Genomic DNA, 16,064 nt, shown 5'->3' with positions numbered 1-16,064 from the left:
AACTATCAGATGTTGCACCAATATGTCCATATCAGTTGATACTAATTGCATTCTAGATAATCCATTCCATCCCTTATACATGCTATGACTATAATGTAGCTGGCCTCCATGTTGGAGTATTGAGTATAATAAGTAGAGCTAGAAATTTTAGGTGCTGCACCTAAAATTATTTTGTGTGAAAATGGGTAAAAAAGTGACTCATCCCCAAAAAAAAAACACGTATTGAACTCTACTCATGGTGTTTCGGTTGCACCTTTTTCACAATCTCAGAACCTTTTCCACCTTTTCGCCTTTTTGCATCTTTATCATTTTTTTTTTAATACAACTCGCGCGCTGTTTAACCCCACCCACATTCGAGGCACGGCTTCTTGGCACGCGATTCTTGTTTACCGCACAACAATGAATTGGCTTTCTTCAGTTCTTGGACGTTTATGTAGCGCGCGGACTTTAAACAGTGTCAACAATGATGCGTTACAATTGCTAGAAGTTGTGCTTTTTTGTCGTATGCTGTATTGTTTACAAATTGTTGTTCAAACCCTACAATCTTCAAAAACAAAATACGCACCACTTGTGTCCGTTGACGTTGAACGTTCTTTTTTCAACTTACAAGTATCTGCTTAGTGACCGCAGATGTAGCCTCACTCAGAAGATCATAGAAATTTTGAATGTAATCTATTTTAACAGTTTTCTAGATGACTAATTCTAAGCAAGTAACAAGAAGCATATTTTCCTTTATGTCGCTTTCTAATGTATCACAGAATTTTCTTTGCTTAGTTATATTAAACGATTTAAAACCAGAGAATACTCTATGTGTTTATCCAGACCAGTTGAATCATATATGTATGCACTGCTCACAATAAATTTTACATCTGAAAATTAGCACCTATTTTAGCACCTTTTTTGTACAAAAATTGGCACCTTTTTTGGCAAATTTTTGCACCTAAAATTCCTAGCTCTGGTAATAAGCCACGAAGCCAGAGGTCCCAGGTCCAAATCCTGGTTATGGCATGGATGTATCATTGTCTATTTTCCATCATCCATTCATCCTCATAGCCATAATTAACCCAAGAGGTAAAAAAGTGATGGAAATTAACCAAAATCAAAACAAAAACTACAATGTAATATATTATTTTCCTGTGGTGCACAATACACAAACAACTTGTAATTAATAATGCAGATAAGGATTTTGTATTCACAGAGTTCATTTTTAGGTCTACTTTATGTACAGAAAAGCTAATTGGACTGGACTGTGTTATCCAAACCACCATGAGCCTCCACCAGTTAACAAACCTGGGATTACTTGATTACAAGGTGACAACATTACTACTATGTCATCAGGGAGTCCCTTTTTATTTTAATTCTTGTAAATATTTGGTGTATTTGAGGAAGGAAAGATATACACTACGCTTCATGACATTAAATTTGAACTGCTCATTTATGACATAGCTATGATAAGAAAATGCAATAGCAATTGTCTCAAAGGTTGAATAATATATCATACAAACCCTGCTAGAAATGTCAATTGTTTACTGTAGACAAAACTTATTGTTATGAATTGTACCCTACTGTGTTCTTAGAAACTTACTGTAACAAATTGGTTTTCTACTGAACACCTTTAGTAGGTCTAATGTACAACTACAGTACTTGTACAGTAGAAGAATTAGAAGTGAAAATATTCTCTTCAGTATTATACTAGGTGTTCCAGTTAAAAGTAGACCGGTTGAAAGAAATTTGTCTATGAGGCAGATGACGGTTACATTGCACCAGTAAAATGGAATAGTCATTGTAACGTGAACCGTGATAGATACTCAAGGGCATCAGTAAACACACTCCATTTCTTTTCATGGTCCTTGGCAATAGAAGTTTATCGAGACCGGGCTACTTTTAATTTGGACACCCTATATATTAAATATGGTGTGTAGTGTCTAACTTAACATGGTCGCTGTAAAAATAATTCTCATTCCTTCTGATTAACAATTTGTTTTTATATCTATTTGAAAATCTGAACACAGTAGATGTTTCAAAACACCTATTGATCTACTGAAAACAGTATACAGAATTTTCTGCAAGGACTGAAGCACATCACTTTCAACCATCCTTTGCAACTGAAGAGCATCTTAAGTTCGAGTATATTGATAATTTCCAGGCAGATACAGTTAATATAATATTATGAAAGTAATTTTATGGGTAAACATTTACATTATCAGTAAATATATAATATAAATTCAGATTACACCTCACCCTATTAACATGACTATCTTCTGGCAGAGTTCAAGAAAAGTGTTAATTATAAGCTTGGAAAAATCTTCCTCATATATGAACCACACCATAATACGACCTTGTACATTCAACAAATATGCACATGATTATTGTTAAACCCAGTTATATTTTTCCAGACATCCAAAAGTCCGAAATTAAAGAACTCGCATAACAAATGTTCTGCGATTAAAAGAATTCTATGCTACTTTAAAACAAAATCAATTTCAAGGCAACACTGCCATGTTCACAATTGGCTGTCATAGTAAATGGAGGCAGTGACTCACTGAAATCAATAGGCAATTAAAGTATTCTTTTGCAGTATCATAGAATTATTTTTATATTAGGGATGTAATTTTTACAGTGAAGAACCCACATTTTCAATTACTTGCGCAAAAGGAAAAAAAATCTGTGATGGTCCTGAAAAATATATTTAACAGTTTTTCAAATTCAGTAACACTGTGTCACTTTTTTTATTTATTTGTGCTGTAGATTATACATAATGTGACACAGAAATTATAATCTACATCATAGGTTGTAATTAATGTCAGTCTCTCACCGAATCAGCAGACATTCTTTTTCAGAGCAACATGGAATTGTAATATTCACGAGGGTGGATTTTAACAATGTACATGCCATGAATCTAAATATGATCCACCCATCCTGGTAGTGTAGTGCACATATGAAAAACTTACTATATTATCGTTTCCTTTGATACTGCCATTCATAAACTGGCGCTGAATCCTTTGTTCCTGGCTTCAGTCTTTTGGGAGTTGATTCGCTCTTACTGTGCAAGTACCTTTTGAGTTCTAGCTTGCGCTGTATTACATGAAGATGCTTTTCTCTTTCAAGCCGTTTAGCCAATTCTTCGTATGATTTCCTTTTTTCTTTCAATGCCTCCTGAAGTGTTTCATCATCTAGAGAAGGCAGGGACAAAGTTTTCAGGTCTGTCACAAGAGGTCGATTAATACGTCTGGAAATCAACGATGGATGCGTATTCAATCGTTCGGCTACATCAAATTTCTTCGCTTCCTTACTCGTATCAACAAAAAAGGTATGCTTATTTTTTGTTTGATTGGCTACGTCAAGGAAATGCAATTGAGACTGGAGCTTTTCAACTTTCCGTGCTTCTACTGTCCTCTTCATTGACACATACTTGAAATCCTGAGTCTGCATCAACTTTATCTGCTCAGGGGTATGCTCATCATCCTTCTCCAGCTCCCTGTGAACTCCGTCTTCAACACGAGCATTGATCATATGGAAATAAAATTCATCGGGATTTCGATCTAGGGCTTTTTTCCTCAAAACTTTTAGTTTATTTTGTTTCTCTTGGTAATCTTGCGCACGCTGCTTATAATCCTTCTTTTTCTCCAAGAATCCAAGGAATGCTCGCTCTTCTGGCTGATGTCGTTCCCGATGGAGCTTCTGTCCATGTTTGTGTGAGCTTCTCAACGAGGACATTTTTCAGCTGAAAAGATATATATTTATGCATGAATAACAGTTAAAATATCAACATTAATAAATGTAATTGCTGTATTACATGTATCACTTTGTCCCGCAGAAAGATGATCATGAAATCAATCGGCTAACTAAGCCAACATGACTTGTTAAGAATTTTCTGATGTCTGAGAAGCAAGTTGATACATGTAATAAGGCACACTCAACTTTCAGCACAGCAAGGTAATATTAGTTTTACTTGCAAATACAAAACATCTGCATTCAGAAACAATCTACTACATTGAAAATATATATATATTAAATGATGAACTCTCAGTCACTAAAATTACTGTTTAACCTGTATAACTCTCCGTCACTATGTTTAACCTGTATCAATTTTAAATCACAAATATGTGTTGAAACAACATGTACCATTAAAGTTATATTCCTTACTAGGTTAAGGATGAATTGGTATGAAAAGCTGACAAAAAATTACACGGTACTAGGACCTTTTATTTACAATTCACGTAAAAATAATTACCTAGTCGTATCATAAATACTGACAGAAAGTTTGACGCAGTGTGTACAACCGGTTTTCAAGATCGCGGCCAACCTTCCTGTGCAAGAGGCTGGAGTGGGCCATTGTGAGTTGAGCTGTCATAGAGGAAGTGTGTTCGTAAAAGTGTAGCTATGGAGTGGGGCGATTACGAAAATCGTGGGGCAGTAATAGCGCTTCATAAAGTGGGTCAAACAGCCCCCATGATATTCAGAACACTTAAAAAGTTGAATATCAGCAAATCTTTCGTGTATCGGACCATCAAGCGATTCACAGAGACTGGGACAGTTGATGATCGCCCAAGGCAAGGCTGCCCATGCAGCGTACGAACCAAAAAGTTAGTGCAAGCAGTGGCAGCTCGTATTCGGAGAAATCCTGTACGAAAGCAGGCAGTGTTTGCTCGTGAGCTGAGCATTCCCAAAATGTCAGTCTCTCCTGTGTTAAGAAGTGACTTGGGGTTGAAGGCTTACCGGCGAAGTACAGGTCACTTCCTCAATGCACGTCTGAAAGAGCAGAGGGTGATAAAAGCAAAACGCCTCCTGCAGCGTTACGCCAACAATGGCCACAGGAAAATTATTTTCACAGATGAAAAGATATTCAACATTGAGGAAACTTTCAATCGCCAAAATGACCGGGTGTATGCGTCAACATCCCACAAAGCTCGGGAGAAAGCCCCGAAGATCCAGAGGGGTCATCATCCGGCCTCAGTCATGGTTTGGTGGGGCGTGGCGTATGATGGCACCACCAAGCTGCATTTTTGTGAAAAAGGGGTGAAAACGTCAGCCAGAGTTTACGAAAATACTGTGTTGAACTCTGTTGTGAAGCCTTTGAGTGACACTTTGTTCAGGAACCAACATTGGACCTTCCAACAGGATTCCGCACCAGCCCATAAGGCACACTCTACCAAGGAGTGGCTCAAGAGCAATGTCCCAGACTTCATTGCTCCAGCTGATTGGCCTGCTAGCAGCCCTGACCTCAACCCGTTAGACTACAAATTGTGGTCAGTGCTTGAGGGCATGGTCTGTACAAGGAGGCATGCCAATATTGACAGTCTGAAACGGTCCCTGGTGAAGGCAGTGGCGACTTTCCCTACGGAGACAGTGCGTAATGCTGTAGATGAGTGGCCGCAGAGACTTCAGGACTGTGTGAAGGCCAAAGGTGGCCATTTTGAAAAATGATTGGTGTTATGTGTTCGTTAGACCTGTAAGTAACCTATACAATCAGGACATTAAAGTATCTTTAACACTTTCGTCATAATTCACTTTCAATGTTGTGTCAGTATTTATGATATGACTAGGTAGTTTACGTGCATTTCTGGACATTTTAACTGTCTTACAAATATGTCTACCAAAATCTTCATTACTCAAAGTTGTACCTTTCTGGGAGGATGATGAGAATGGAGGGGATTTCTCGAACTTTGGTAAGAATTTATTCTAGATTTTTAACACAAGTTTGTGGACAAATGAACAAGCTTTCAGTGATTTTTTTCTTTCTCATAAACAAGAGAAAACTTGAAACAACATGCTTCTTGTTACCCTGATTTGATATTTTGAAGGCTACAAGAAACATATATCTTCTTATTTAGAAATTTCATTTTATATAATTGGAAAATTAAATGTATTCTGGAAGGGTCTAATTCTCTTTTGAACAAAGGATAAAAGTAAGTAATTTGGAAAAAAAAACAAGATTGACATATCTTAAAATTAAGAGTTTGCTAAGGGAAAATGCCAGAAATTCTTATATCAAGGTAACACTTTGTTTCACTGATTTCTTATGGTGCAGGATTAAACACGAAAACCTTTCATTCTATCTTCAGCAAGCTTTTTACATTTCTTAAAAAAAAAATAGGTTGAAAATATGCCGGTGTGGTTAATTACACCAACTGATAGCCATTTTCACCAAAGGAACCAAAAACAGAAATTCATTACTTATAATTCCAGATGGTTGATTAGGAAAATAGTTGCAAAATGTCAGTTTTACAGATTTTGAGATGAAATAGATGTACATGTTGTCAAATCTCACCATCCTGAGTAACTTGTGTCAACTGTCTCCAACAGTACTTCCACTCAATACCCCTTTAGGTCAAATTCAAGCTCTGGTAACTGCCTTCCATAAGGTACTGAATGGTGTATCTCTAATGTTCGCCATTTTCAGTTATATTGATTTGAAAGGAAAATTTCCTTTCAAAATTATAGTTTTTCAATTTCTCCAAATTCTATACATGTCTGTAAGTACATACCGAACAGGTTTTATGATTTACTGAATTTCAGACAGAAAAATTTATCCATTTTTTGTCCTAAATGCTCTTTGCATTATAAATTGCACTCCTATATGCTCATATAGTGTTACCATGTATAAATTTTAAGTACTTTAGGATTGTTAGGTTTGATGAAGGAAGGCCAAGACAAAGATGGAGAGATAACGTTGAGATGGACCTAGCGGAACTCGTTAGTGATGGAAAAAAGTGAATAGATCTTGCTCAGGATAGGGACAGATGGAAGGTCTGTGTTGCTGCAGCCATGAACCTTCGGGTTAAGATGGCCAGAGTGTTAGTTAGGTTTGATGACCTTACTAATTCAGACTCAATTTCATTTCCTACAAATGTTATCCACATGAAAATAATGTTTCAAACCTTACATGTTCCATCACCAGTTTCCATAACATAATTCCTCACAAATTAATACTCTGCATTTTCAAAACATGCAAATCAGTTTCTCCAAACTTACTTCAACAGTCATTTCTAGTCTACTAAATCATTATCTATACTCTTGCACAACAAGGTGTCCCAAGAATTATGAAAATCTATTTTTTTGACCAAAATCCCTGACATCACCTATGAGTATCACATCTATGCTGCCTGCTCTTATTGGCTCTTACCACTGCTGCTTCCATTTTGACTTTCCCTCTCTGATATAAAGACTACAGGTTTATGTACCCTAACTTAAACCAATAGACACAGAATACATGGTCTTGTTAGTGGGAAGGTGGAGCTTAATGGCTGTGTGGGCAAGTATCTTTGGCAATGAGGGTGCTACTCCCCAATGCCAGGTTACAATGATGTGCATTATTGCCTTTGATTTAATTTTTTTTAACTTTCCTAACTTTCCAGATTGGGGATACTGCACAACTTATAAAATTCATCACAAAAAATCAGAATAAATGACCTTAGGCTGTGTTACACAGTAGTGCTTCTACCAATGTCAAGTCACTGTTCAAATTGAAGGGGATTCTAGGAAAATGTCTCCTATCTCATTTTCCTCAGCCTCTACATCTTCCAACCAGTAAAATAAATTTTCCCCTTCGTAAATTTTCTCTTATTTTTGTATAATTTGTCTTATAATTTTTAGTTTTATTTAACGCCGACACATCAGTCAAAATTGTTGATTCTTACACAAAATATTACATTGATTTTTTGTAGTAAGTCCAATGTCATGCACAGATAGGGTAATTGAGATTGGACATACAGTTTAAAGTGGGACACGAACTCGGGACCCCATGATTACAAGGTGATGACGTTACTTACCACTATGCGATCGGGGAGATCATTAATTTCAGATGAAATTCATGGTTTGGAAATAAATTTATTAAAATTTTCTTAGTCCACACCAAATTCATACAGAGCAGTCATCCTATTAAATTTTGCACTTTATACATTTCATAATAATAATAATAATAATATGCATCATGATCATAATAATAATACTTTGAGCCTCAAGAAATTAAAATAAATCAGTTCTTGAGTCTCACCGCGGCACAAAAGATTTAGCAAGAATTTATAATTGTATTAGGTAAAAAAAAAAGTCAAAATGCGAAAATAGGAATCTCTGAACCACCCTCTCCCATCCTACATTTTCTTCAATTCCCATTATGATGCATAACCTAGAAATGAATAAAAAATCGGAGAGCATCACAGAGTAAGTCAACGAAGTAACTGGTTTTCTTGTTTCGGATCAGACTTGTAAACAGACGTGATTTCTGTAAACTATAATAATTGATGGCGATTCACTTCCTCAACTTGCAAGACTGTCTGTCTTGTATTTTGAAAGTAGCCACCCACCGAAGGAATGAATGCACTTCCCTGAGTTTCAAAGGTCTTTGCGTGGACAAAACATAAACCAGATGTCAAAGCAAGATAAGTTTACAAATTGTGGTGTGAAACCCTTCCCACCCCTCCTCCGCTCCGAGCAGCACATGACTGGTGCTGCAGATGGGAGAATACACATTCAGAGGGTTGCTTGTCCAGAAGCGACAGCAGCACCATAAGCGGAAAATCCTTGAACTTTCAGAAGGCTAAATACTTGTATTTTTTGTAATAAAATTATGTAATTTCTGTTGAAAATGTTGTGCAAACGCTTGGAATTATCTATATAAATTCACAACACCAAGATCCACAATACTGAACCTAAACGGTATAAAATTATACCTTCATGGTGATTTTAAACTGCTGTTTTCAATTGTACGTAGGTCACATGGCCTACACATCTTCGTGAGAGTTTGATACCTTGGAAGTTATTTTCCACACACCCTTTTTAATTTTAAGGTAAGGGGATTTTCCCCCGTATATACTGAAGGGTGCAAACTGGCGATGCACCCAAAAATTTTAAATCAATCTCACGTGACAGATACAGATATATTATGGCACCAAAAATTAGCATTACCTTTTTTTTTTTAACTTTTTTATTGATAAGTTTCTCAAAATTCGCCTTTCTATTTTAGACCATTTTTCTGCAAAATATACCAAAACTTATACTTCCATTGTGCTTTTTAAACTAGTATTTTAAATTGTAGGTCGAGGAAGTTATTTTCCATTTTCTAGCTCGAAAAATGCCGATGTTACGACTCCCCTGTGGTGGTAGGTGAGCACTCTGTCTCCCCTAAAATTGCAACACTTCTCACGACAAATACTGATGATGCAGCTCCGTGTTATGGTAGATACACACTTGATCTCCTGTCAGAACCACGCCACTTTGCTCTGTGATGCAAATTGTTCTGATATAATATCACGGGAAATATGTGATTTAATGTGGCTGTTGCAATTATACTTTTCTCTTGGATAAAATGTTGAAAAACTTGCACAAATATGGCAAATATTTTTTTAAGGCTAAAAAAGACAAGACTGTTGGATTTCAAAGTATTTTTCATTGTTAAAGCACATTTTTTTTAAATTTGTGAAAAATTTCAACAATTTACATGCCAAATTTGCATTATTTCGCTATTTTGAACGGGTGAAAAATGTGTTCAGACATCACTGCACATTTATAAATACTACTTCAAAGCAATTAACATTTTTCATTGTTATTGCATTTGTGAAAAATCAAGGTCCTACTAATTGGAACTTACTTTCTAGATGCCCCTCGTATAAATCAGTAGATTAGAAGTGAAAATTTAGCAGGGCTGGCAGAGAAATGATTCGAGTAATTATATTAAAATATTACGTATTTATTATTTTGTATTTTATTTCATAACATTGGACATTAACTTCACTCGGTGACAGATTAATAACAATCTCTCACGAGTTTAAACAGACAGGACAGTGGATGTTGTGAATTGCAATGGGAGTGTTGAGGTTGGGAGCATGCACTTGTCAAATTTGTATAACATTTACCAATGCAGGTTTCTGTTTCACTTTTTCATGATATTATTCAACATATATGTCCCGATTTGCAGGTTTCTTCTTGATATCGAAGAATAGTGCAATGTCATTGTAAAATTACGTTAACTTGTGCAAAACCAGTATTACACCTGAATGATGAAAGAAAACCTTCGTATGCATTGCTACATTAAATAAGGTTAAATGAGCCAGAAGAGTAATAACATTCCAGCAGCATATTTGCAGTGGTGCAGCAGACTAATAAGACTCAGTTTATGCATGTGAATTTTGTTGGATGTTCCATCTCACACACATCGTAAACAACAAAAAATGTCATACTGGGACATCCAAGAAACATCTGATTCACAAAAGAGCAATGCATGCCATTTTTGGCAGATGTCGCAGAATGACAAATATCGAACTGATACGTTCGACAAAAATTGCATGCACAAACAAACCCAAAAAGTTTGTTCAATGAAATGTGGTACCACACCAGACAAACTCGGATATACAAGGCTGTGTTTATGCAGGTGATTTTTGTCAGATGTTGCACTCTGAAGACATCCAACAAAAATCAATTCCACAAGAGTGCCATGGATGCGATTTTCGCTGCATGTTGTAGTGAGACATTTTGTCGACGTTCAACATTAATCGGACTGTGATATTCGACAAAAATCGTATGCAACAATGGAGCCTAAAATGTTCATGCTGTACCACGGCATTCTACAAATTACAGGGTTGCCTAGCACCCTTATTTGTTTCCATGTTCCTTCAGAATATACGACAAAATGCAATACTACAACAACTATCGGGTGTCCCCTCCCCCAATCCACTCCATCTGTTGACAGTTCTGTCCCTTTACTACTCCCATGCAAACAAGAACAAATGATAAATCAATGAATTTTCCACGTAATACTTAGATGCATATCAATTTTTTCTGCCCCTCCGGAAATTTCTCCCCCCCCCCCTTTCCTCCTGCCGTTTCTGGTGCCATGGTTGTGTTGTGCATAAAAGGGGCCTAAACGTTCAGGCCGTGATTTAGCAACAAGATGTTCTGTTTCCATGCAGCGCTTCATAACATCTTTCAAAGCAAATGCTTGGCACATTCGTTCCATCGCATAAAAAAAAAAAAGAACTTCAATCAAGACAAAATTCCCTGACTTTTTTTGACCTCTCAAATTCGCTGACTTTTCCCGGTTTTCCAGGTCTGTCACCACCCTGTTAAGATTTTGTTCAATATATGCTTTCGTAGTTAGGTTAGGCAGGCCAGGTTTGGTTCCCTTAGCATTAAAAAAAGTCCCAAAATGCATTCTACTAAGGTTCCGATTTACTTCTACATTAATTCCCACTAGTCTACGATACATACAGTCGCTTGTCAACGGAAATATATTGGAAGGTATAAGGTAATTTTTAACCCTGGATCACTAACATGAATTTTACAATCTTTCGGATTTCTGGCTTATGTTCTGGATTCCCATATAAAACAATATCATTGCATTAATTCCAGCCTGATCTAACATTCCGTAAAAGTATCGTACTGGCCATCTTCATGTTTTCCTACTCCTCACAGAATATATGTGCACCATTTCATTGAAAGAATCCCCCCCCTTCCCTTCATTGAGTTGTAGAAATGTATTATTTCTGGTTTGGCATTGCCTTCATCAATCGTTTTGGTAGAATGCATTGTAGAAAGCAAAAACACTGATTTTCCTTTCTTTGGGGTGAAAGATAATAAAGTTTTCTTGCCATTAAATGCAAACTGAGCTGAATTCACAGGTTTCTTTCTGTTCGGAATGAAACACAATGAAACTTCTTTTGAAACACAATGGAACTTCTTTCTTGTTTTTTTTGGAGAGTACCAACTATAGTATGTCTATATAATTCTGGTCCAAAGCATGAAAACAATTAATTTGTTGTGAGGTGTCCATCTTTTCAGCAAACAGAAATGTATAACAAACCTATCAAAGCATACATTTCAGATTCACTTGTGAGCCCCACGTACCTACGATTTTCATATTTCCAACTTCTTATTTCAATTTCTTTGTTCGTAAACAACGCTACACTTTCAATCATAGTATGACCAAATAATAACTTCCATGCCTTGCATCCCGTACTTACTTGCTTTGCAGCATTTTTCGGACCCGGTATTCGCAACACAATATTCCTCTGAACAGTGCATGTTCTTGCTAGTTCCTTCTTTGTCCACATATACCCATTTCTGCCCTTTAACACATCACTTGAACAAATTTCATCACCATCACTGTCAGTCGCACTTTCAGCACTAAATTCATCATTGTCTTCAAAAAACCATGAAACGTTGTCTTGAAAATCTGATCCTTAATTGTCGGAATCATAGTCATCTTCGTCTAACCAAGCTTCCACAACATCTCCAAAGTTATTGTCCGATGTCCTCAATGCAGGTTTAAATTGTTTAGAACATGTAGGAGTAGAATTTTTTGTTCTTTTTGTCATTTTTGCATCGGAACGTAAAACAGGCCTAGTGCAAAAATCCAAACGGTAACACTAACATGGGCTTACGCACCACCTCAACCACCAAACTGCTCGATTTGAAAGCTCTCTGCCTACAACACCAACAACGACAGTTATCTCATTCAGTTTAAAATAATGATGAAAACCAAGAGCAAGTATAGATAAGACATCAGCATTGCCAACTCTATAGTTAAGAACTAGTAATGTTTGAAATTCTCCCTGGGGTTACTGGTAACCCCTGTTTGCGTTCCAGGGTTAATTAATTTTCTGGTATGACATAAGATGACCGGACCCCTCTCCGATTTTCTTCATATTTGACATACTTACTAATTGAGGCCTGCTAATGACGAATCTGAAGTTAAAATTTGTCGGAAATGTCTAGAAATTGCAAAATAATTGTGAACCATTCACGTGTGGTTAGGTTAGGCAAATAGTTAAAATTTGGTAGTATCAGGATCTAGAAATTGCAAAATAATTGCGAACCATTGATGTGTGGTTAGGTAAGGCAAACATAGTTAAAATTTGGGTAACAGATATAGTGAAAACAGATTTCTTCAAATTTACAGGAGAAATGACTGGAAAGTACTTACGGAATTGAGTTTCTGTGGACTTTTGGAAGCTGGGAATAGTGTTTTTTTCCATTTGTGCAACTAATTCGGCCGGTAAATAATGTCATTTTCGACATTAATGTATCTCCGTTGCACGATAGCTCGTGCCACCATTACCGTCGACTACGTGAATCAAATGTTCCGTGCAGTTTCTAACGTACTGTCTATTTCTTACATTTACTTGTTACTTCTATTCTGTAACACACATTATGACGACAGTGTACTGGTTCATCGCACGTTGTGTGAGTGTTTTGTCGAATTATGCAGTGTTGCAACCTCGTTCACTGGAAAATACCTACTTTCGTGCCCAATTTGAAATTATGCTAATACCTCGCAAACCATTGACGTTAGCCTCACAAACCATTGACGTTAGCCCCACAAACCATTGACATTAGCCCCAAAAACCATTGACGTCAGCCCGAAAAACAATTCACGTTAGGCCCAAAAACCATTTTCCGTAAGGTTAGGTTAGGTTAAAAAAAATTTAAAAAATAAAAATACTCGACACGTCATGTTCTAGTGCAAACACGGCGAGTTTGAAACACTGACTACGGGATTACGTCATCTATTGTGCTCTCGTGCAGAAAGCAAATGGCGGCAGCAGAAACAGCATGTCGGACAGAGATTTTCGCAGAAAACAACATGTATTCGCATTAAAATGGATCAAAACTACATTCACGAACGTTCACAACGCTACAGAAAACGATTTCTGTAAGTACTTTCTCCTGTAAATTTGAAGAAATCCATCACCCCTATATTATAATGTTACCAATTCCACTGCATATACTATGATTTCCAGAACTTGTATTATTAACAGTTTCATACATCGGAGACACATTTAAATCGGATATTTTGTCTTTCTCGTGGTTAGTACTTACCAATTATGTATTGCGGAACATAGTGGAAGGTGCCATTATGCTTTTTGCACGAAAACAAATACTTTTTCTGCTAAAATAAACCATTTTCCTTAATGCTACGGAAAGCACGTCACGGTGCGATATCGCTTGCTTTGCGAATGGTAACGCTTCTTTTGTTTTTGAATATCAATGTTTACAACTCTATTGTGCATGAAAGTTGTACAAAACCGGGGATCACGTCTGGAAATTGTACATTTTGATGAAACATTGTTCGTTATCCCCAAAAATCATTGACATTAGCCCCAAAAACCATCCACGGGTAGCCCCACAAGCCATTGACGTTAGCAGCAAAAACCATCCACAGGTAGCCCCACGAACCATTCACACGAGGTTAGGTTAGGTTCCATTAGCACCCATTTCACCCCCAAATTCATCGAAAAACCATTTTCCTTTCTCGACAAAAAACCGCGCGTTTCTCGAAGAAAAAAACGCGCGATTCTTGAAAAAATATCGCGCGTTTGGAAACCCTGGTTTCACTAGCGAGATCGCGTGACTTCCGACGCTAGAGCCATCTGCAGGTACATCTTGGAAACAACGGCATGATGATGTCGATTTTCACAAAATGCGCAATATTATTACATGAAAAGTGATTATTTATTGTTCTGCTGCATTGTACGATGAAGTTTTAGGAAGAATATATATCGACGAAGGTTGTAAACCTTGGAGAAAGGGGACAACAATATTAATCACACCTAACCTTGCAGGAAATGGTTCGTGGGGATATCCGTCAATGGTTTGTGGGGCTACCCTTGAATTTTTACACGCGTCCGCGGCATTTTAACAACAGATTCGTGATTAGAAGGCCAACTTTAGTTAGTATACCAAATATTAACGTAATTTAGAGACATTCTCTATATTCTTCATTCATACCTCTAAAACAGTACCTCATGTTACACCTACCTTGGTTCTGTGTAATGACTATATAAATATTACACATAAACTTCAACATACAAGAATTATATCAACTTCCATAAGTCATCAGCGGACAGTTTAGTACTTTCAGCTAAACACAGATTACTCACTTGTTTGGCTTCTTCTTCTTCTTCTTCTTCTTTGTGACCCTTACCGCCGGGTATATGGCAGTTTTGGTCAAAGGTCTGCGATGTAGTACACTTGTGAGCAGAAGTACCATTGAATCGAAGTCATAGTAAGTTGTGGTCGTAAAGATATTGTAATATTACACTTCACTGTATTTTAGTACTGATCAGAAGCTTGAACATACACACAAATTTCAAAATTGAATACCATTCTGTCTGGCAAAACTATATAATATCCACATCGTACGCGGTGAAGGAGACGATAATAGGGATGGTATGGATATGGGAAATGGTATTTTGGCTCTGTGTAAACAGTTAAAAAGAGCGTGTCTGTATTTGCTTCTTAACGGGCAATGGAAGAAGAGATGAACTGGCGTTTGTTTGTTTTCTCCGCAATCACAAGCAGGGGAGGGATTTTGATGCAGTCTTGCTAGGTGTTCGTTTGTGCAAACGTGTCCCGTTCGTAGGCGAAGTGTAAAAGTTATCACTTCACGAGGAAGTTTCAGTTTATGAAACCAGGATCGACTGACTACTTTTTCTGCGTACCATTTATAAGTGGTCGTATTTGCAATTTGATTAAGTGCCCGAGCTTCCCATTGGGAATTAAGTTTCATTTTAACTCGGGGTAGAAGATCAGTATAGGATAAACGAAAGGGAGTAGGAAAAGGAGTGTTCTTTGCCTTTTTTGCGTATTGGTCCACTAAATCCTGATACATATTAAGATTGCTATGAGCTTTTACGTACGTAAATTGCACTCGTTGATCATTTTGGCGGAGATTTAATGTAGTTTGTAAGATCAGGGACGGGAGAATGGGCATGCGGTATGCATCTTTTCCACAACGATCGAGTGTAAATAAAACACTCATTGCGTCAGTTAGAATTAGAGTTTTTTTAAATCCCGCTCCACGGGCATAGAGCAATGCCTGGTGTATGGCATAACATTCTGCCGAAAATATGGACATGTCTTGCGGTAAGGAGAATTGTCTGACTATGTTTTGGCAGGGTGCGTAGAATGCGCAGCCGACATGTTCGTCATCTTTTGATCCGTCAGTGTATATGAAGTCATAGTCTGGCCAAATTTCTTTATAATATTCATGTCGACCGAAATCAACATAATTGACATTGACAGGTGACTCGGTAGGAATCCTCAAAGTGTAAATCAACGGATTTTCT

The 16,064-nt window shown here is 37.1% G+C and overlaps 1 protein-coding gene across 2 annotated transcripts in view; it reads right to left on the bottom strand.

Annotated features, from left to right (window-relative positions):
- The window catches only part of LOC145994681 (putative U3 small nucleolar RNA-associated protein 11), a 39,104-nt gene extending 24,237 nt beyond the window's left edge, over positions 1-14,867 (bottom strand). Inside the window, exons 1-2 of one of the 2 annotated variants that reach the window (XM_083130825.1) lie at positions 14,755-14,867; positions 2,952-3,724 (exon numbers count right to left, since the gene is read on the bottom strand). In XM_083130825.1, coding sequence (XP_082986951.1) covers positions 2,956-3,717 — 762 coding nt within the window. In that variant the 5' untranslated portion in view covers positions 3,718-3,724; positions 14,755-14,867 and the 3' untranslated portion in view covers positions 2,952-2,955. Of the gene's footprint in view, positions 1-2,671; positions 3,725-14,754 lie in introns of those variants that run through there. The other variant, XM_083130824.1, reaches the window with a different exon arrangement.
- Positions 14,868-16,064: the final 1,197 nt, after the last annotated feature.

The sequence above is a fragment of the Lepisma saccharinum genome, chromosome 11 (assembly GCF_977018435.1).
Source record: "Lepisma saccharinum chromosome 11, izLepSacc3.1, whole genome shotgun sequence".
Taxonomy (NCBI): Eukaryota; Metazoa; Arthropoda; class Insecta; order Zygentoma; family Lepismatidae; genus Lepisma; species Lepisma saccharinum.
Note: the sequence above shows the minus strand (reverse complement) of the source record. Positions and strands in the feature narration are given on the sequence as shown.